This window comes from Lipophrys pholis (assembly GCF_963383615.2).
Source record: "Lipophrys pholis genome assembly, chromosome: 13".
NCBI lineage: Eukaryota > Metazoa > Chordata > Actinopteri > Blenniiformes > Blenniidae > Lipophrys > Lipophrys pholis.
Window position 1 is genome coordinate 11,476,435 of NC_137632.1, and position 22,822 is coordinate 11,499,256.

Genomic DNA, 22,822 nt, shown 5'->3' on the forward strand with positions numbered 1-22,822 from the left:
TCACATTCGGATAAATGCACTTCAGAAAAGTTACCGCTGATATTGTATCTGTATGTGCAGACTGCGGATCTCGTTGTTGTCTGAGCTCAGTGTCCATGTGGGCTTTGCACTGTGTTAAACAAGATTATGGGATGGACTGGACGGGATGTGGAGTTTTCCCAGCCCAACCGCAACAAGAGCAGAGCGCATATTTGTGTAGTGGGATGCAGCATCAGCAGCGGCAGCGGCAGCAGCAGCAGCAGCAGCAGCAGCATCCTGTGAGGAGCTGTGCTGTGTGTTTCAGTCACACTGTCTCAGTCCGTGCAGGATGCAGGAGGATCCAGCCCGACGGCGCACACCGAGCGGCAGTCCTGCAGGAACAAGTCTCTCAACCAAATGATTTTCAACAACATGCATTCCGGGCTAACAATTAAGAGGGGGTGAAACAAAACTCTCCCCGATTGCCTTATTTTCAACTTGACAGCGGAGCATGGGAGTCGTCGGCGCGGATGCGGCTCCTCCACACCGGCTCCAGAAGTTGGACATCCAGAGATTTAAATGCCATGACTCCTGAATTCAAACAGGATTTCCAATGCAGTGCAGGCGGCGTGCAACATCCCAGAAACCAAACGTCGGACTTCCCCCCCGTTTGTCCACATCACGCGTGTTTTGGATTCCTGAACAACATGTTGCACTTAAATAAACACCTTTAATCTGTCCGAGGCAATGGGGGGATATTGATCTCCGAAGAGCCCGCCGGTGCTTCTGATTATTCACAGTAATGGAATGAAGACACTATCCTGAGATGATGGATGACAGATCCAGCAAGCTCATTTTGGTGCCTATCCTCGCTGTCCTCTTTGTTATGATAGGTTACCAGTACATCTGTCCCGCCGGCAGCAATTCGTGCCACTTTAAGACTGAGGAGAAATTGAGAGGGGTGAGTCTACTTTCCACCCCGTACCAGGACAGCGACGACTTCTACCGAGACCAGGACCTGGAGGACGACAGCCCCCCGAAACTACCGTCCAAATTCAACTTCACCGAGCGAGACCTGGACAGACATGTGGAGTTCAACATCAAGGGCGACGACGTGATCGTGTTCCTGCACATCCAGAAGACCGGGGGGACGACTTTCGGGAGGCACTTGGTGAGGAATATTCGCTTGGAGCAGCCCTGCGACTGCAAGCCGGGGCAGAAGAAATGCACATGTCACCGGCCGGGGAAAGAGGAGTCCTGGCTCTTCTCCCGGTTCTCCACCGGCTGGAGCTGCGGGCTGCACGCGGACTGGACCGAGCTGACGAACTGTGTCCCGGTCATTATGGATAAGAAGGAGGCCCAGAGGAATAAAAGGTAACGCTTGTGTGTCCTTGTGTGTGTGTGCAGGATGTTTTGTTGTCCCAAAAAAAAAAAGAAAACCCAAAAAACTCCCAGGGTCCCAACTTTGTTTTTTTTTTTGTTTTTTTTTTGTCTTAATGCAAAGTGAAAAGCCCATTGTCTTGAATAAAACAGTGGTCGGTGAAAGGATAGGGATTCACTCTGGCTTCCCTGGAGGGATATGCCTTTGTCGTGTCAGGAACAATGCAGTCTGCAGGCACGGAGGAGACAATCCCTGCAATTTCCCACAATAAAGCTAAATGGCATTGATTATGAAGAAGACAAATGACAGCAAGCACTCTGCCAGACATGTGGGTGCACATGAGTGCATGGGACTGCAGATGGTGTTATAGTAAAACTGTTACATCACGTTAAACACTCTCTCAGTGTGTTTGACCTTCTGACATACAAATTGTCAGCGCTTGTCTTTTGTGCAGCTGACAATGAACTTGTTCCTGTCCCGCTGTGTGGGGCTGTTTTTTCCTCGAACTCTGCCATTACCCAATTGTCCTGAAACTGCCCTGTCACTGTGGAAATTATGTCGTTTAAAAGTGCACAGGTCCCAAATTTCACAACAAGCTCTTCGGAGTGCCACGCGGTCCAAACGCTTGTCGTACAACCTGCTGAAAGTGCACAAACAGTTGCATTCAAGCAGGCACGTTCTTGGTTCATGAGGATAAATCGCCGACTCTCGTTTGTTGAATATTCATCCTTGTCAGTGAGGGTATTCATCTGTTTCAAAGAAGATGGAAAACTTGTGCCGCAACGCACTCTTAATGCATCAGTACGCACAACTCTCCCTGCATCCTTGGCCTTTTGTGTGACGTGTCAAACTCCCTTTGAGGTGTTTGTTGTTGGCACACAGAAGCGGCTCTCTACTCAAGCGGCGCGTAACGTCTTCTCATTTCATGCCAAATCTTACCTTGCAACTGACTTCAAATTATCTCAAGATGCGTGTTTTTTGGCCGATGATGCCGTTGGAGACGAAAAGGAAAGCACTGCTCAATTTCAAGCACATTACCTCAACATGTTTGCTCTTGTAATTGGAGGAGGAAAGATTTTCGCCACTGTTAATGTAACATCACAGCTATTGGAGTAATCATTGCAATGGACTTGCCACTGAGTGAGCAATGTTCATTCTCTCAGGAGAAATGTGTGTGTGTGTGTTTTGTTTCTGCTTGGTATGTGTTTCTGAAACGCCTGTTGTTTTAAAGGTGTCTCAAGGTTCAGACTACTCATTAAAACAGCAAAGAAAACCCCCCAGAAAACCCAAACTCTTAGTTATAAATCTTCCAAAAATACTTGGAACACGTCAGATTGAAGGAGCCCCGACTACATGTCTTGTCGCATAAGTTATATTTCCCAGCCGCAGAGAAATTTCTTCCCTGTTTTGAAAAATATAATCACACAAGTACACAAGCACATGATTTATTTCTGCTGTGCCAAGTGATTTCTTTGCTCAGGGAAGTGCTCGCTGGATGCGACAGCTCTTCATTTCACAGCTGCAGCATCTATTCTGCACTTACAATCCTCTCATCCCTTGTTCTTTAGCGGGCTCCCGCAGCATCTATTCTGAGATTATTCCGCCTCAACCAAGACTGTTGGCAGACACGTTATGTTAGCAGCCCCCCCCCCCCCCCCCCCCCCCCCCCCCCCCCCCCCCCCCACACACACACACACAGACACACACAGACACACACACACACACACACACACACACACACTAACCAGCCACTGCAGAAGGAACATTTACTAAAGTGTGATGACTAACAGCATTATGCAAATGTTATCTTCATAATCATTTGGTGTATGAGCAATGCCTTCATTAAAATATTTTAAATAGTATATGGTCAAAGTAGAAAAAAAAAAGCATTTGTTTGGAACTAAAATGCAATCAACAGACTCAACCTAAGGATGCTTTTGGGGGGGGGGGGGACTAATTGTGTATCAGATGGCTCAGATGGCATCGCCATGTTCTGCGGATGAGCGCGTCGCAGATTGAGCGGCTGTCTCTCCACAGTGCCACACACTCAAGCTTTTGAGATCTTGAGGCGGCACTGAGGGGAGGCCGACCGGAGCTGTGGTGGCGCTGGCCGCGTGGCACCGCGCGGCCTTTGCAGCCGGGCAGGGCGAGCTTCACGGCGCGCCAGCCGTCGCGGCCCAGGAAAGGTCAGTCATGTCAGACTGGATCAGCGTGCGTGTCCTGCGGTGTGGCTCCTCCGGAGTGTGCTGTCAGTCAGGGAAGAAGTGAAGCGGTCAGGCTGCCTCTCTTCAGGGGCTTCTTGGAGAAGCATACCTCTAAGTGCTGTCCCCGTGAGTTGCTTTGTGGAGAGCATCATGGTATTACCTTGTCTGCTGCATGATTTTGGCTCGTTGAGCGGGTTGTTTTCTTCTCGGGCGATTTCAGAGGGCTGTGCTCGATGAGCTCCGCGAGAATTATTTCTGATTGTTACATGTTCATTATCTAACTCTCCGGTCTGGAGTAACTCATGTAGATATATTCAGTGTGGCAGTGGGGTACAGAGCAGGGAGCTGATTTTTTAAGATGCACTTCATGGCAACGGATAAAACAAGGCCTGACTAAATCCTGTCGTCAGCAGCCTGTGAAATAAAAGGTTTTTAGGTTAGTTTCACAGAGGTATTTGATGTTGCCTCTCATGGAAATCAAAATAAGTGCTTCGAGTTCCTCCCTGCAATACATTACTAGGATTGCCCCCCCCCCCCCCTTGAACGTCTGTCACTGAGATAAATAAACAGCATAAACCACAGCGCTTTATCTTTTGTCTAAAGTGGCGAAATTTGACTATCAAACATACAGCCTGAAGTTTTCACAATGACGCACCAAGGATACGCCTTGAATGAATCACTGCCAGATGCAAGCTTGACAAGGGACATCCAATTATCCATAAGGAAATCACAACATTGTATACAGTTCCTCTGAGAAGTATTGGATCCTCTGAAGTTTAACAGCGGGGTGTGTAATGTCTTCGGAAATATAAACACTCTAACGAATCACATACAGTGTAATCAGATTCTATAATATAAATTTAGGTGAAATGTAGACCCCCGAATGTGTTCGAATTCCCAGGAAAGGAAGTCAGTAAGGGATGTGCTGGAACACTATCCGGTCTACAGTGCAATTTGAAATGCCCTGCTGTAGCGAATCCTTTAGAAGGGAGTGACCAAATGGGCACTTTATTGTCAAAATATGTCATACATTTTTAAAAACTGTATACTGACAGAGGGCCACAAATTATTGGATAGCACTGTCACCTCATAATAAGTTATACCTTGAATAAACTATTTAAAATTTCATCTTTACTGTAGGAAAAACCAGGGCCTGTTTTAAAACATAAAAAAAAAAATATATATATAGTATATTATTGAGAAATGGAAAGATCTCAAGACAATAAAGTGCCAAAGATATAGTCATGCCTGTCATGATAGTTTCCAATGTGAATGTCCACAGATGTATGGAAGTAGATGCTTGTTTTTGGAAAGTATCACTCCCAGCTAAAACAATGTAGAGTTGTGGTTTCATCCTGCAAACGATTCTAAACCAAGAAAGAGCTTATATATGGGCAACAGCCCAGAAAAAAAAGTGCCACTGGAGGAAAGGCAGGAAAAAAAGGGAAAGACTAATGTTTGCAAATCTGTCTAAGATAAGCCTCAGTTTTCTCCATGTATTTTTCTTTGGACAGATGAAACTAAAGTAGAACTTTTTGGGAAATACACTGCCCCGGTTTGTTTATAGGTGACAAAAATAAAACCTTTTAGAAACAGAACAGCCTTCTTGCTGGGAAAAAAAAAAAAAAAAACAATGCTGCAAAATAAGGGTTTGGTTTGAGTTTTAAAGATTGTCTTGTAAATCGTGAGAGCAAGGAGTCGTCACCTACGTTCAACTAAAACCGATGGTAGTGCAGGAAAAAAAAAAATGCAATAAACTGCCCGCAAAGAAGAAACAACAAGTTTTTCCAAAAACTCATTTTCACTCATTCACATATAGCTTGATCTCAGTATCGGCCCAGTAGAATTATACTAGAACAACTTATAATGACATGAGGAAAAAGTCAAATTTACTTGCCGAGTTTCTTTCTTTTCATCAGATATAAACGACTTGAATACACATGAAGAACACGCAAACTCCACAAAGAAAGACCCAGACCAGACTGGAAACGTAAACATTCTCAGTATGAGGCGGACCACTACGACACTACGCATCAGAGGATTCTTCTCGGTATACTCCAGCTTCCTCCCACACACCCCAAAAAAGGTGATTGAGGTCGATTAATGAAACTAAACTTTTGAAATCATTCTTATTTTGCTTTGGATGTTTGTACGCCCGCCAAAACCTACCCTCAGCACTATGTAAAATGACATATAAAACTGATAAATAAACTATTTAGTTATTATTAAAAAGCTAAAGAGAAAAGCTATGAGAATTTGTTGACACTCATCAGGGAAGTATGAAAAAACAAAAAAAACATGTTCTATATAATGTCATGCGCATTATTTTTCATCTAAACAAATACAGATTACTACTACGTATGCTTCGTTTTTTTCCCCCTCACTCATCCTTGGATCATTTGTTATTAACAGACCCTATACAGCACTCTCATATCAGCACACATCAGTTCCTATAAGCGTTCAGTGGGAAACACTCTAGACTCTGAAGGGAAAACCAGATGTTTTGCTGAAATACCAATCAGGGTCAACCTTCTTGCCGCATAATGTGATGCCGTTGTTGACAGTGTCAGCGTCTCTCACAGCACGGAGGAGACAAGACCTGTCAGCTGAGTTTGTTTTGCTCATAACGTGGGTACTTGTGGTATTTGGGTGACATTTAATGGTCGGCCTTTGAATTAGTGCTGAACTAATTTAAACTTTGCTTATAGTGCCCCTTGTCCTTTCATTGTAACACAACAATGTTCCACTCTGACGGAACATATTTTTGAGCTGGTCTTTGATGAGTTCAAGTGCAGTCCACTGCCAACTCATTAACCGTGAATTCAGATTCCTTTTATTTAACTTTTTTTTTTCATGTTCATATTCATTTTTAACTGCTTCAAAGACATGTTATCATCTCTCCCAATAGGGTTCTAATTTTTATTTCATTTTTTACATTTTTGTTCTGTATTGGCCAAGTTTGTTTTCACACAGGGTTACCAGTCCTTTCAACCTGTCACACATGAAAGCAAATTCTTTTTTTTTTTTTTCTTTACTTCACATGGTTTTCGTTGAACGCAGCAGATCACTTCCACCCTGTCAACAAATATCACAATAAGATCGGAGGGGAAACATGGTATAATCACGGCGCTAAAAGTGAACCTATCATGACACTTTCCCCACGCGCTCTCATGACTAGATTGACATAACCTCTGCACACGTTTATCATCAGGAATTGCTATTTGTCATTATCGACTAATAGTGTATTTACTGAAGCCGCCTTATCTCCTGGGAGCTCTTTGTGAGTGTTTGAACCTAAGTTATAAGTTTGCAGATTATTATTTTCCATCTGCGTTCAAAAGAAATGATTTTTTTAACAGTAATTTAATTACCTGTTGTTGTTTTTTTATGTAGGAAATTGGGAATCTTTCTCACTCCTAGGTACTCAACGCACCAATAGAATTGATGCCAGTGGTTTATAATGAGTACCATTTATAAAGGACCATGTAAATACATCTTTGGTGGTTTGTTTTAAATATTCAAATACATTTCTACTGTTACTTTTGAAATCTTTTCTCGTTGCCAAGGTTTATTTGATATTGGCTTTTTAAAACACGGTAGGATGCCCTCTGTGTCAAAATAATGTTGTGCAAAGGGGGCGCCCACTGCATGTAGATTTTCTCCAGAATATTTGTGTTTTGTCCCCCATTTGTATGCAGCTATAACTATTCTGTATTCCTAGTAGTATTAAAGGAGACACAACCGAAACCTAATACCCCCAAGAAAAATAAGAAAGATGCTACATATCAGAAAATAAATGTTGCGAGGAGTGTGAGCAGAGTGCAAACTTCTTGTTTTCTAGTTAGGAGCGGCAAACAAGCAGATTGTCCTTGTCTTTGTGCCTGCAGCTGCATTCCAAAAACATTAAATATAGTGTTAGAAATATAAGTTTGCTTGGAAAACACAGAGAAGGGACTTCAGTGCATGTAGCTCAGGAAGTCACTGATGTGTGTGTTTCCGTGCGTTGAGTCTGTTTTTCACGTCTGTTCAGTGTATTAAACAGGATTATTATCTCACCGTTTGCAAAAAAAGGCCATCGACATCCACATTTTGTTGTAGAGACTGTTCTTTTTTGGCACAGACTTATTTTCCTCTCTCACTTTATCTCCTTTCCTCCCGCTTTAACTGTGGCCTCATGATAATTTCATGCATATGCTGATGTCGCAGTTTTTATCAATTATACAATCTTCATTAGCAGCCTTCTTGTTGCTTATGCATAATGAATGCTCAGTTCAGAAGTACAAAGAGACCAACGTCAAAACACGAGTACAGTACAGATACTCTTGGCTGTGGTGTTCTGATGAGAGAGAGAGAGAGAGAGAGAGAGAGAGCAGGAGAGAGAGCGAGGGAGAGATGTGCCTATATGGCACTGTCCTCTGCTGTGATTCTGGAAACTGTTGTTTGGATCACAGTGTCCTCAAGGTTTTTACATTCTCTAGTCTGTCTTCAAAGTTTTGTTATCGGCATTAAAAAAAAAAAAAAGAAAGAAAGATTTTGCCATCCAGCACAATATACAGATTCTCTTCTCTGATATCATGTCCTGTTTAGATGTTTTCGAGTTGTCGTCTGTTGACACATTATTTCTATTGTATGGTGTATAATAGCTGTAAGCCTGTTGGAAGGTGATATAAAGAGCTCTATTAATGTTTACCCGAGCTTAAAGTTTCTATAGCAGCCAATGACATCACTATATGGGAATTATCTGCTTGACTGGAATCATACTTTATTCATCAGTTGCTTTATGCTACTTTATCGGCAAATAAACCTATGCATGTCCCACCTCCTGATACACTGCAATACTACTTAAAGTACCTGCAAGTTGCATGTATTTCTTCCCCCCAACTGTGGAATAGGAACTAATTATTACCGTTCCTTTATTGTTCATAGTCATCCTGAAGGACCACTGTTATTTCTTGCATGGCACCTCAATGACATACCCGAATCCTTGCCTGAATAACACCCCACATCATATTTTATTCATAATAAGTGATGCAGAGAGGGCTGCAATTACTGCGTGGTCGTTACCACTTACAGCTCTGATCCGTGAACCGTGCGTGTCTCACTCTGTCTACTACCTGCTTGTGACATCTACCAATGTTGTGCATCTTCCTGAATCAGCATGTGGGAGGGAGTCATTAGCAACCTGACCCAAATGAACTTGAGAGCAGAGAGAGACGTCGTATTTTGCATTTTGCAAGCGAGGATCTACAGTCTCACTGTTGTATATGTGGTCAGTTTTACTTAATGTGAATTATGCTCCTGTGTTCAGTCTACTGCTGCTTATCTTGGAGTCAAAAGTTCTTCAATGACCTTGAATCCAGCAGCACAGCAGATAAAAAAAAAAAAAGGCTGTAGTGTTTGTATTATTACAGTGGTTTTCACAGTTTGGTGTGTATGCCTCCAATAGGGAGCAACAGAGAGCTTTGAGGGGCTGCAGCAACAGGAAAAGCCTGCTGATTAGGGGGATGCCTTTTCCCAACATGTTTTTTTTTTCATTATAAGAACTCATGATAAACAAATTAGCTGGAGGGTAGAAGTGTGTATATTTTTTTTTACTTATTATGGGCACATTAGGGAAACAAATGAAATGATGAATTAAGCAAATCTGATCAAGCTGTGTCATAATACGGGATTATCTTCAGTATTTCCTATTGAGTATAAAGACACTCAATGTTTATCACATGTCATGTTTCTTTTGTGTCAGAACACTTCAGTACAGGGTTACTTATCAAACACATTTTAGTTCAGCGGTCACATGCGGCCCAATTTTATCTCTTGTGGGCCGGACCAGTAGAATAGTGCCATAATTACCTTTAAAATCAACCTTTGAAGGTTTTTTTTTTTTTGTTGAATATAAGTGATGAAAATGTTTATATTTTCACAAAGCCAAACAATTACTATCGACAATTACTACAATCTCAACATAAAGCAAATTTTAATGATACCTTCTGGTGGAAAAATACACTGAAATGACGAAAAAACTTCTCTTACGCCTGTTTTTATAAATTCAACATGACGATATGGCTTTGAGCAACGAGGTCGCTGGCTTTCATGCCGATATCGCAGCTCTCCGTAGTGTTGTGTTGTGTCTGCTACTCTTAGGAAATTTCTTTACATTTTTTTTACCAATTTGTTTGGTGGCATGGCAGGCTGAATTAGAGCCTTTGGCAGGGGCTGGTTATGGCGCACCGGCCGTATGTTTGACACCCGTGCTTCGATGTGAGGGAAACACACAAATTCAAAAAACCCTGAAATAAACAAAGTCACAGCAAGAATTTGTTCAATTCTTTCCTTTTTCTTTTTTCTTTTTTTTTTCACTTTGTAAACATTCCTGCTGTGAACCCCGTGGAGATGTTAAATTGCAGGACCCCCCTTAAGAAACAGTGAAGCAGTAGCATAACATATGCCCTCTGGACACGGATGAACCTGAACGAGGAAAGTTGAGCAGATTTATAGTTCCGGTCGTGTGTAGGAAGAAATGTGCTCATCAAAATGATGGGATGTATATTATGTGTGGAGCAGTGAGTGCCCTTGCAGGCTTTGGTCTTTCCGGGTGCGGAGATTGCTTTTTATGTACCATTAATTCGTGTCGTCATTCCTGGCAGGCCTGAGCAGTAATCCAGTTGGTTTGATAATTAAGTGTTACCTCTACAGAGAGTGCAGCAGCATATGTCAGGCGCTTGTTCACCGTCATGATAAATAAAATTCAAATGCGACAATATGGGGAGAAACTCGCAGGGCTGTTTTTTCTTACGGTTTAAAAAAAATATATAGATACTTTCCCTGAAGAATTTCTTGACTGAATATTTCTAGATAAACCTCATGTAGAGTTCAGTATTCTCAAAATACACGAGCTGCATAACTACACTCTTTCTTTGTATGCTCTCGCTGTGCGTGTGTGGGTTTTTCTGTTGCACTCCAGTTTTCTTCTCCAGACCAAAAACGATGTGTTTGAGGTTAATTGGTGTCTTTAAAATGCCTGTAGGTGTGAATTTGGTCACTCTGCGTTCGCATTGTGATGGAGTGGTGACCTGTCAAGGCTCCAGCACCCTTCGATACAGAGTTATAGAAGATGGAAGTTCTTTTTTCTTTTCTTTTTTTTTTTTTTTTATCATTGTGATTTTTCATCCAATTTCCTTAAAGATTACTCCAAGTGTAAATGGTTCAACAAATAGAGCTAAAACATTTCAGTATGTATAAGATCAAACTTTGTATTCCCTCTTCAACTGTTTGCATTATAAGACTTTCGGTGATCTTTATCGCTGTCTTGAGTCTCCTTGCCTTCTTTGTAATTCTTGTTTCATCAATGGGAAAAGAGAAGCATGTCCCAGATCCACACCGCTGCTTCATACATCATGCACTAGACATGGCAGCCCGACTTGTCTTGGCACATTATTGTTCAGTGCACATTGATTCAATAATTGAATGAATAACAAAGGCACTTTTAGGCCATTGCAATATTAGCATTTGAGAAACAATGTTGTCATAGATATTTGTCATTGTCTATCTGGCTGAACCGTACGCAATGTGGGTTAGTGTCTTTTTCTAAAAGCCACTCTAGGTAATGAGAGCTGTGCAGCTTGCCAAAGCAGACTTGCAGATTTTCTGGTGCCACTGTCAAATATTTGCTGGTCCGGCAAATATGAATCTCCAGTCATCTGATTCAGCTTGTATAATGTGATTAAAAAGTGACATTTGGTCAAGTGGATGAAAAGTACTCTCTTTCTCCTGGAAGCTTCAGGAGTCTTGGTTATTTTTAAATCCTCCTGTTGTAAGAAAAGCCTTGTTGTACCGGAAACCAGGTACTACATTCGAGCAAAGTCGATGCATTTGGCACAATGTGAATATTATGCAAAGGTTTGTTTTTTTTCCACTTATGAAGTTCTGGAGCACAATTTGCATACTTCTTTCTTTAGCGGTAGACAGAAATTCGGTGTACTCTAAGAAGACGAGAAGATGTTTTCCGGACCCTCGATCAAGAAAATGTACTGTGATTCCCTGAAATACACGTGTGAGAAAACAAAATCAGAGATAAACCATTACAAAGGGGAAAGGCGTGCAAATGTTGCCTCATATTTTTAAGGAATCCATGTGAATATTGCACATAGGCTAATTAGATTCATATCAATACAAATGCATGGCGTATGTCTGCATCATCCTGACAAGCTGCCATGGATGTCAAGTCTTGCTGCATGTGTCAGCTTATAAGCAGTCAGATTGCCCACTGGACTGAAGTGAAACGCAGAGTAACAAAGCACCTCACCCCGATCTGGTTAAAATGTAGTCATCAGTGTGGTGAGAATGAGTCAGCTGGTGCAGTGATTCAGAGATTCTATGTTTAATGTCCCCACGAGGCCTATTTCCAAGCCGAGCTGCTGAAATGCTCCTATTATCAGAGGAGCAATTAACTTTGCTTCTGTTTTCCCCCTAATTGAGAAAAGAACATTCTAGTTCTGTACTATAAACAGTCCATAAAAAAGTAATAGTGCAAAACTTCAACAATTTTTTTTGTTGCCATAAATTCTTTAGTATTTGCTGATAAGAAGTAGCCTGATCAGCAAGTTCATGAATATTGCTTTGAAGACACTGGTTGTGCTATTTTGCAAAAGAAAATGTATCTGTCTTTAGACTCTTTATCCAGTGCTACATTCAGAGTCACCGATTTAAAAATGCAGTCACATTATACAGTAACCAAATACAGTATATGTTGATGCTTGCTTTATATGATGGTTTAGCAGAATTTAGTTTGATCTAAAAATCACTGCAACTAAACAGAAGAGAGAGAGAGAGCGAGCAAAGAAAATAGTTTGAGGCATATTTGTGTCTTTACTAAACTGACTGACATATCAAATAGTGGCATGGAGAGTGTCAGCAGCCGTGCCTGGTCACGCTATTCCTCAACTGATATCCGTAGGACTGGACGAGAGGACTGTGGCAGGAATAACTGCCTCAGGAGTTGATTTATTATAACAACCCCGAGAAAGGTCATCTGTCCTTATCTGGGGCGAGCTGGTGACAGGTATGTTATACTGTGGGGAGGCGAGCTGACGCTGGCTGCTTCCCACTGCTCCCCAATTTGGATTCAGGGGTTGACTGAGCACCTGGCACACTTTAAAGTGTAAGTGCAAGTAGGGTCACCTTCAGAGACTAATCTTCTGCTGCACGAGCGTGCCACCTAACAGGATGAGGTTCTCAGTGTTTTGATGTTGTAATCGTTTTCTGGAGATTTGGTGAAATTAGTAAAAACTGAAGCACGGCTCGGTTGAGTGGCCACACGACAGGGAGCTATTATAATGGGAAACCATGAACAGCCTTGTCAATATCGACATTCGGTCAAAATCACAGTATTTTGTGGTTAAAAAAAGAAGCCTATTCTCTCTCTCTATATTCTTTTTAATTATAACTCTAAAAATACACCGAGGCAAACAGTATTCCTTCTTATTGTTGGCCTCAGTTCCAAGCGGACTGTGTTAGCGATCAATCTTCACCTGATCGCATCGCTTCATGAAGATCCTTACTCCAACATGTGTAAACAGTCGAGTTCACTAGTCACACCTGGAAGAATTGCCTGAAAATTGGAACTTAATACTTCATTAAAAGGTGTCTTATCAGAGAATATAACGACAGTGTAATCATCCCTATTTTAACATGTTAATTGATTCAGAAACAGACATATGTGTTATCGGAAGTATCAGAAGTAATAGTGCGCTTGTCAGAAATACAATACCAAAATCAGTGTCGCCTGTGGTATGTGGTATGAATATGTAATCCATCAAATATGTTAAATCAATGTAATGTTTACTGCTGTTCTCCTCTGCAGCCTCTTCAGGATATGGCATCACTCAGACTCATGAAAGGGATCTGAATAATATCACTGAACAGATTGCGGTCCAGATTGCCTCTTAAATTCCTGCTTTTATAAATAGGCTGATTCCTGTTTCATATCACAGAATTGTGATTGATCTTTGATTAGCTGTAAAGGGAATGACTGGCAGACACTCATTTGTGGACAAGTTGAGTGTTTTTATGATATAATACGATCCAAAGCGATTTTTCCATTTTCATTACATTAAAGAAATACTTGAGGAATTCCCATTTGTCTATTTCCCTCCTGTCATACAAGTGTATTATCTTTTTAACATCCTCAATATTTCTTAATGAGTGTTAAGGCAGGCCGCTTCTGAGTTGATGTGTTTTGCTGTGTGTTATGGTGAGTGAACCGTACTTTATTTCCCACTGGAGAAGGATTTCCTCCTTTAGATCAATTTCTATTCACACCCACCTACAATATTGCAGTATAAATTGGGTCCCAGACCACAGTGTAATAAGTATGCATTGGAAATCTGTCCTAACAACAGTACAGGACGAGAGAGTAGAGTAACATCTTGCGGCATCACAGAGTGCTGGTGTGGAACAAATAACATTATGTCCCAGCACGTGTTGTGATACAGCACATCACCCTCATCATAGGAATCCGATGTCCCTCAATGCGAGACGGTCCTCTTGAGAGGCCAGATGAATGGCTACAAAACAGAGTTTTAAATCCCACCCACAAATCCAGGGATCAGTTAACTTCTCATCAATCCTCATCCTGCTGGGGAGAGTGGACTCTGCTTCATTCATCATTCCGCGTACAGCTCCGGCGCTCATGTTTGGAATGGGAGCTGCGAATTTGTTTGTCTTCAAGTGTAGTGAGAGGAAATTGTCCCGGCATTGGTGGCATTCACTTGTAATACCGACGATGTCTGTGAATTACAAGAAGTTACCAGGGGAGGATCAGCACAGACGTCTGTTTTTGACCAGTACAACTTACTTTCCACTTTGTGTAGCATATTAGGTCCTTGTTAAACATTTCAACATCGGGTATACACCCGCACTTATTACCCAGTAGACAGAAATTAGCATTCAGCTTTCCACATACCTGAAGCCAGTTTATTGAAATAAACAATTGGGATGTGTTGAAAGCTTTAGGCGTGCACTGCAGTTGCTGGGTCATTTTAAGCTTGGCAGTGCAATGCAGGGTGCCAACATGAGTAATGGGCCTAACCTGGATCCTCTATCGACTTGCACAGAAATACTCAGGGATTGATTTGACTGCTTATGCTAGTGCCATAATCTCCCCTCCAATGATACGGTTTTCACTGCTCTTTCTGAAAGTGCTGCTGCAGCCTTTTTTTTAATGTCAGTCGTAATATCAAATCTGATCGTATATGCGGCTCAGCGAGGAGCCATATGTCGAGTTATTCTTGTAAATTCAATTTACCTTGTCACCTCTGCATAACAAGAGTAGACAGATGTATTCATTCGGTGGGTGACGGCTGTGTGGGTGACAACTCAGTGTAGATTCCCAAATATGTTACGTTAAATTGATTTGAAATGATTAAAGACTGTGGGATGCGGTTTTACTGCATCCAAAAAGACCACGCCGTTAAAAAACTAGCATATTATACTGGCAAACAAATTAAAAGCTATAAAAATAGCCATACAATTTTTAGACTTGTCAAGCATCCATTGCTGTGTTTTACAATAATTTCTGGTGGGGTTACTTTTTAGTTAAACATATAAATTATGGATGACTTCAAAATGCAGCACTTAACTTAATGTCACAACTTCAACTACAAAAGCAGAGTACACCTTAATTCCTACAGGGATCATGTATTGTTGTAGATTAAATAGATGCAATTATTTATTTATTTATTTTATATATATATATACCATACCTGCCGAAGAAGGTGTGTGAGCATGTCTGTTACTATCGACTGTGTATCACAGTGAGTTTCTGCTCCTCTAATGTGAGAAAGGAGTGAGTTGAGCTCTGAGCAGCTGTTGCAGCCAAAGACTGTGGCCTTTCCATGTCGATGATTGATTCAGGTACAGTGTGGGATTCAGGCTTTAGGCTGTGCCCGTTAATCACACTGTATTACCACACAGGAGGCATTTATCACCAAACACCAAAGGCTTCAGTCCATTGGGAACACTGAAACCAATCTCATCGCTTACATGCTATCCATCCCGCTCCACAAAAAGCAGTGCTGTTGAGTCGTACCACATCCATTTTCCCCGTAAGAGGCGGATATTCCAGGTATTCGAAAGAAAAACGATAAAGAACAAAAAGGACATATATATATATATATATATATATATATATATATATGTCCTATACATAGTGTGGAAGTGCAGTTTCCAATGTCAACTGAAAATTTTCAATTTATGATATAATCCCTATTCCTTCGTTTTTTGTGTGTGGTGGGGACAGAATATATTGCCGCTCCATGGCAAATTACCAGGCACGAAACATAAAAATGTTTTTTTTCTGACAAAGCAAAAGGGAGCTGTGTAATGGCACAAGGACAAGAAGAAGATTTGCACTCCGGGCTTAAGATAAGAACAGTTGATTGTACAGAATCCGGAAGAAGGTCAGGCAGGCAGAAGGTCAATGCACAGGTAAACAGTATAGCGAGTTGGAAGTACAATCGAGAAAGACAAGAGCAAAGATGAGGTAACGAGCAAACGTACAGAAACATGAAGGCAAAGTCCACTAGAGAACAGTTGTCAGTATCGCGTCAAACAAGAAGGACGGGCTCTGATAAAACTAAAAAAGACCGGGTTTCTTACACTCGGGAGGTAGACACAGGTGAAACACATCAGGGCGGGGCTGCGACATTCAGAACACAGAGAACAGGAAGTAAAGACACCTAAAACAAGAGGAGATAGAGAATACAAAATGCCTGAATGGTGAACTTCATATATAGTCATCAGTGTGGTGCGACTATATATGAAGTATATATTCTTCACATTTTTGGGGATCCATGCAATATTAAAGGCATGTAGGAAGCCTGCTCGTCGCTGTTATTGTCAAATAGTATATACATGTATACAACAAGCCCCGTAAACTTTAGACCAGAACTTGTTCCAAAATTATAATTTAACTTTTTCACATCACACTTATTTCGCAATTACACTGTAAAGTTTCTAAAATCATGTTCATTTCCAAGGAAACAGCAGAAATGCTGAAAACAATGCAGTTTTCATGTTAGGCCACTACTGGATGCTGTTCTTTTTTTTGGGGGGGGGGGTTGTAATGAAACCAGAATTCAATAAGCTATAAACATTAACGATGACGAGTGCAGGATCATTTGTAAGGACAGATGTTGAAATGTGGATTGTGATTATGGATGACTCACAACTCTGAAACTACCAATATGCAGATGTACAGAAGAACTGTTCACTACAGCTGTGGTGTGCATGTGCAGTAGCAGCGTTCCATAAACATAGCCTTAATTCTAAGGTGTCTAATTTAATAAACTATGGAGTTGATCTAATAAAGGTTTGCAAGTGTAAAAGCAAGAAAAAAAAAAATCCAAAGCTGATATTGCGCACACACAAATGTGGAAATCGATGCGAACAGGATGAACTGAGGAGCTCAAGACGACACACACTATAATTTTAGCATGTTTGCCTTCATAGATGTGGAAAAAAAAAACACACACAAAAAAATGAATACCGGGAGGAGGTAATGCCCGTCCCTCGTTTTATGAAATATTTTCTGTGTTTCGGCGTTTCTTAGGTCCTGCAATTGAAATGTCTTCTGTTGTTCTTCTTTTTCCCCCAGACTTGACTTTCATCTTTCATTTTTTGTTTTTCTATTCATTTTCTTTAATTCATTTGTTGCAATGCTTCGATATAATTGACATATTTCTCCTTCAGCTCTGCGAAACCTGTGGTATCACGTTTAATTTTGTGCTTGTGGGGGCTCGGCACGCCATCCAATCACTCCGTGGTGAATGCAAGCAAATGAACACAGAGACAAAACCATTCCCAGAAGACTGTTCTTGTGTAAACACGGCGTAATGCACACAGACCCCCTCTTCGAATGTCAATCATGGTATTTGTGTGAGAATGTTACACAAAATAGGGCATTTTGTCCGTGATTTTGGAAAAAATATCAATGATAGTTCATCAACATAAATCTTATTTAAATGCATTGAGTGTATTCAAATACACATTTCTGACCTGGCTACACTTAAACAAACATGACTGTGCATGTAGATTCCTTTGTCAGCCTAAGGTTTCTTTGCAAACAACACACACTTCATAACAAGTGAGACAGAATTGCGTTTTGTTGTTTTTCTTGATGCATTGAAGGTAGAACTTTGCCTATTTGGCCTCGGCTCTCTCATTAAGCTCTCTCTGCAAATTATCATAACGTCTTCGAATGTTACTGATGTTTATTAATGCATTTACCACAGTAAGGGTCTTAAAGTTGAGCATGATGGAGTGCAATAACAAGCACTCACCAGTTAGGTTGTGGGGGTTTCTCGTTGGGTGGAAACAAATGAGTCTGCGATTCAGCCCAGAATGTTCATAAATCAAAGTTTAACACTGCACTCCTATGTTAAACATTTCTGTTTAACAGGCTTTTTTTTTCTTCTGGATTTCTATTAGTTGTTTTATGGAAAAGGGGAAGGAACTTAGCATGGTACTAAATCAGGGATGAAGAGATAAAAGTACATGTCACCTACAGCCAGTGGGTGAACTTGTTTACTCACTGACTTAGTTGGTGTAAATCAAGTTTTTGTTGTTTTAATCTGGATGTTAAGTTTCTGGACATATTCCAAATGAGCAATGAATCAGTGTAATTACATTTTTTTCTTTTCTTTTTTTAATGGGCCTTCGATCATATTTTAATGGTCAGGGTCTGCCCTTAAAGCAATAGCCCCGTAAACAGAAACCCATCAAACAACTGTCACTGTAGTCCAAAGGTATCTCACCTGCCTATTTTCAGTGGACAGCCATGTGAAGTCATCATCGCTATGTAGATGTTTCACCTTATTTCATGTGGTTAAATCAGAACTTGCACTGCTGTGAACTCTAAATGGGCTCAAAGAACATTGTGTTCGACCAGTTGAAAGTCTTCTGCTCTGCCATTTCTTCTTGGCTGAATACTGGAGACCAAAATATAAAGAGATGCATTAGAAGGCCCCATTACGCTACCTGATTACTGGAATTCAGAATCCTACACCCGTCAACCGCTGCCCTCCATAACAGTTGTGTCTCAAGGCTGTGAAAGAATAAGACTCTGAACAAAAGAACTGGATTTTCAGAGAAAAGACTGCAGTTACTGAGAAAGTATTCAGAGACAAACATTTCTGGAATCAGGCAGCGCCATCCCGATCAGAAAGGTGCAGGTTTGATTACCCATCTTCGCCTGTCCACATGCCGAAGTGTCTTTGAGCAAGACATTGAACCCGAAATGGCTCCCAATGGATGGACGAGGCATTCATACATTCGCACGTCATTGGTGTGTGAATGAGTGTGCAGATGGTTGAATGTGATTAACGATGTAAAGCGCTTTGGGACAGCTCAAGCAGTTGAAGAGTGCTTTATATGTAAAATCAGATTTACCGTTCAACCATTCTCAGAGATTATGTTTGTTTGTTTTTTTCTCGCTGCAGACATTAGCATCTGCAAAAAGCTGTTTTTTTCAATAATTAAATTAAAACTGTGAAATGTACACAAACGTAAAAAATCATCATACTCATCCATCCATCCATCCATCCAATAGTCCTACTTTATTAGCCATATTTACAACAATTAAAAAAAAATTAAATGGCGACAACTTTTATATGTTGTGAGTGTTACAATGCATCAGTTACCTTTTTTAGACGCACCTGCAATCTGCATATAGTCTGCTGATGTTTTTGCACTGAGTTCTGTGACAATGAGACAAGCACATATAAAAAAAAATACAAAACCTTTACACCTCTTGTCTGCTAAGTAAGAGCAAACACATTATCATCAGGCAAGTGACAGGTTTTTTTTTTCTGAACCAGTAATTGTAATAATGCATTTTATGGTGGGACTGCTTTAAGGAAATTCACTGAGACATTTGACCAATCTTAAGAATTATTATGTTTGTTTTTGGTGAGTTTTATCACTTTCCACAAATTGCTTAAATGTCACATAATTGAATTTATATCTATTTTAATATCCTGTGATCACACTCTGACTGGCATTTTCCATTTCCATGTATGTCTTTATAAGTACCCTATGAAGGGTTAAAGCAGTTAGGTTTTGCCATGTTGGAAATACAAACAATGTCTAAGCAAGGGCTGCCACGCTGTTTTTAATTAACGCGCCACACTTGCAATCACAGCAATAAAGATGTCTGCTGTGTTGTCGGGTGTGAGTAAGTAGATCAAAGTCAGGAGTTTCCCTGCAGTGTACATCTGAAGGTAGATCTGTGCTGTAATTTCTTTTGAAGGGAAAGCTAAAGGAAAAACGCAGTGCAGCTTTTTAATGTCACCCGATATTTGGGGGCTTCAGCTTAGTGACACAGTCACAACATAAAATTCCCCTCATCTCTACGAGAGGGGCATGTCATCCAGAAATCTATATTCATGGTTTCAAATGTAAATAGACCAGCCAGGCTGGGTGTCCTGTCGTGCCAATGATACTTCCAGATGTGCAGTAGAGGGGAGCGAGTGACATTCAACAGAGTGAGGAAGTGGAGCTTGTGACCAGCCTGCAGCAGCCACTCTGGTATGTACAGAGATGCTACAGCTGGTCTTTAAAGTGAGGAGAGGGAAGCTGAGAGGAATGGGCCACAGAGCTGTGGGAGTTATTTCATCTAGCTTCCACCTTGCCGCAGTCATGGGAGACAAACAGGAAAATCAATACTCCCACTCAGGACAGTTCACTACAAGGGCCTCCCTCAGCACGGCTGTCTGTCAGAATCAGTCCCTGAAGCGGGATAGGACGGGAACTGCTGACAAGGTAGGTGTCAGAGCACACTGATCACACTGTTAGAGAACGACTGAAGTCTTGTTCAGCACCGTGGACAGCTCCAGAAAGACAGCGGCAAACTCTGGCAAAACGGTCCCCATCGAGCTTATCTGCCCTTTTTCTTCACACTTTTAAAACATGTTCTCATTAAATTTCTTGGTGCATAAATTTATTCAGCAAGCAGTAGGCATATCAACATCTTCCCTGTGTGATTGGCACTGACAGCAAATCTTTCACTACATAGCATTAGCACATCATGGCCTCTGAGTTACTAGGTTCTGTCAATTAAGGCAGTTATTGTCTGTGATAAAGGAGGCGCAGAATGTGTGATATGAAAAAAATGAAAGGTGCATATGAAGTGCATGATCACAGGGAAACATTAAATTGTTACACAAAATAGCAATCGCTTTGGAAAACTATGTATACTGATGGCATCCTATGCGCAAGTTTGGATTATAGGGAGGCTTATGACCTATAAATAGCAACCGACCATTCTGGACATTATGGGTAATATTTTTGAAAGCTTTCAAGTCTTCCTTTATTTGCTAGAATCTATTATGTTATAAGCTGCTATCACATTTACCCAGTTACTACGTTAGCTCCTTTCTCAAACTGATAGTTGATTCTGAAAATGTGACATTGGCTGTTACTCACAAAAAAAAATGCTCTCTTTATAAAACATTTCCATTTTATATTAGAAGTAATTTTGATTCTAATAAACTATCAGTAAAGTTCCATTGTATAAATCAGATCTTACTTGTTAGAAGGGTGTGAGTTTCCAGGAGGCACAGAGAGGAAAACTGCCCCTCTGGTCTGTCCCTGGTATGCCCTCTCATGTTTAATTACTAGAGGGAAAGGCTTGTATTCTATCATTTTGTGCAAATGTTGCCTAAACATCTCTATTCCTTCAATAAACAAACAAAAGTCAAAACAACTAAGCTACTACATATCAAAAAAATCCACTTTGAACAGTTCAAGTAAATATAGACAATAATACCTTATGCCCCAAGTTTATGTCTGACCAGTGACTTTTTGGTGCTTACTTTCGTGTGTGTGTGTGTGTGTGTGTGTGCGCGTGTGTGTGTGTGTGTGTGTGCATGTGCGTGTGCACGTGCGTGTGTGTGCATGCATGTGTGATGGTTGTACTTTAAGATATGATTAATCTGATTGTACACGAGCCAATAACAGAAATGGCGTCTAAATTAGAGTAATCATTAAATTTTTAGTCGAAGACATGTTTTACAGTGAAACATTACGATTGAGGTAAAGCCTGGACAAGTACTTGTTATGGCTGCGACTTCAGAATCTGAGGGGAAGTAATGTAAGTCCAAGTATGACATGTAAATGTAACGTTTGAATGGCACGTTAAAACTTACTGCCTGTAAGTCACCGTGTGTGTGTGTGTGTGTGCGTGTGTGTGTGTGTGTGTGTGTGTGTGTGTGTGTGTGTGTGTGTGTGTGTGTGTGTGTGTGTGTGTGTGTGTGTGTGTGTGTGTGTGTGTGTGTGTGTGTGTGTGTGTGTGTGTGTGTGTGTGTGTGTGTGTGTGTGTGTGTGTTTCAAAGAAAGAGAGGGGCCATCAGTGAGTGCTGCCAATGGTAATGAAGCCACCACTATAAATGGGCCAGTCATTCATGATTAACTGGCATGTCATGCCTGGAGTAATTGCCTTAATTAGCTATTGAACAGGTTTCAGGGTTAATGGGACAACAGGTTGGCAGTGAACCTGATTTACCGTTGGAAGTTAATGATTTTACTCTCATCTTCCCCTCATTCCTCGAAATGATTTGATTAACAGTATGGGAGAACTAGATCCCCTTGTTTGTTAATACAAAATCAATTTCATGGCTGGCTGAGCTATCTCTGGCAGTGTTTTTGTTGGGCGAGCAAGGTCTTCAGTCAGCCACTGGAGACAGGACAAACACAGACAGGCCTGTAGAGGAGCGCAGACGGTAAATCTGAGAGCAGTGCAGTCATGTTGGCTGGGAGTTGGCAGCTCTCCCGCCCTGCCCACAAATTTACCTCGACTGAGCTTCGCTGTCATGACGAGCAGCCAATCCAGCGTGTTTCTCCCTGAGACTGTGTCGGAGAAATAAGCCTACGCAAGTAATTGGGAAGCAGGTTCTGTAAAGCCTCCCCTGCGAGGCAAGATCAATGTGTTTAGAAGTGTGTTATGTGTGAAATGCCAGAGGGGCAAACAAGTGAAGATGTTATCTTCCTGTCCTCATATGCAAAGGCCATCTAATTGGCAAAGCCAAAGTCTCTTATTAAGGAGAGGTGAAAGTATAACAGCCGTTTTACTGTTAACTTCCATTTTTTCTCACTGAAAACACTTTCGACAAACAATTTGGCTTTTCATCTCTGTGACATATTGTGCCTACAGCATGGCTCGGGAATTTTGGCAGGGCTCACAGGCGGGCTTCACAGGAGTCACACAATCACTGTGGAAACATCACGG

At 41.2% G+C, this 22,822-nt stretch overlaps 1 protein-coding gene across 1 annotated transcript in view; it reads left to right on the plus strand.

Moving 5' to 3' along the window:
- Positions 1-223: 223 nt before the first annotated feature.
- The window catches only part of hs6st3b (heparan sulfate 6-O-sulfotransferase 3b), a 74,034-nt gene continuing 51,435 nt past the window's right edge, over positions 224-22,822 (plus strand). The window contains exon 1 of the mRNA XM_080477978.1: positions 224-1,332. Within this exon, the coding sequence (XP_080334104.1) occupies positions 785-1,332 (548 nt within the window). The 5' untranslated portion in view covers positions 224-784. The remainder of the gene's footprint in view (positions 1,333-22,822) is intronic.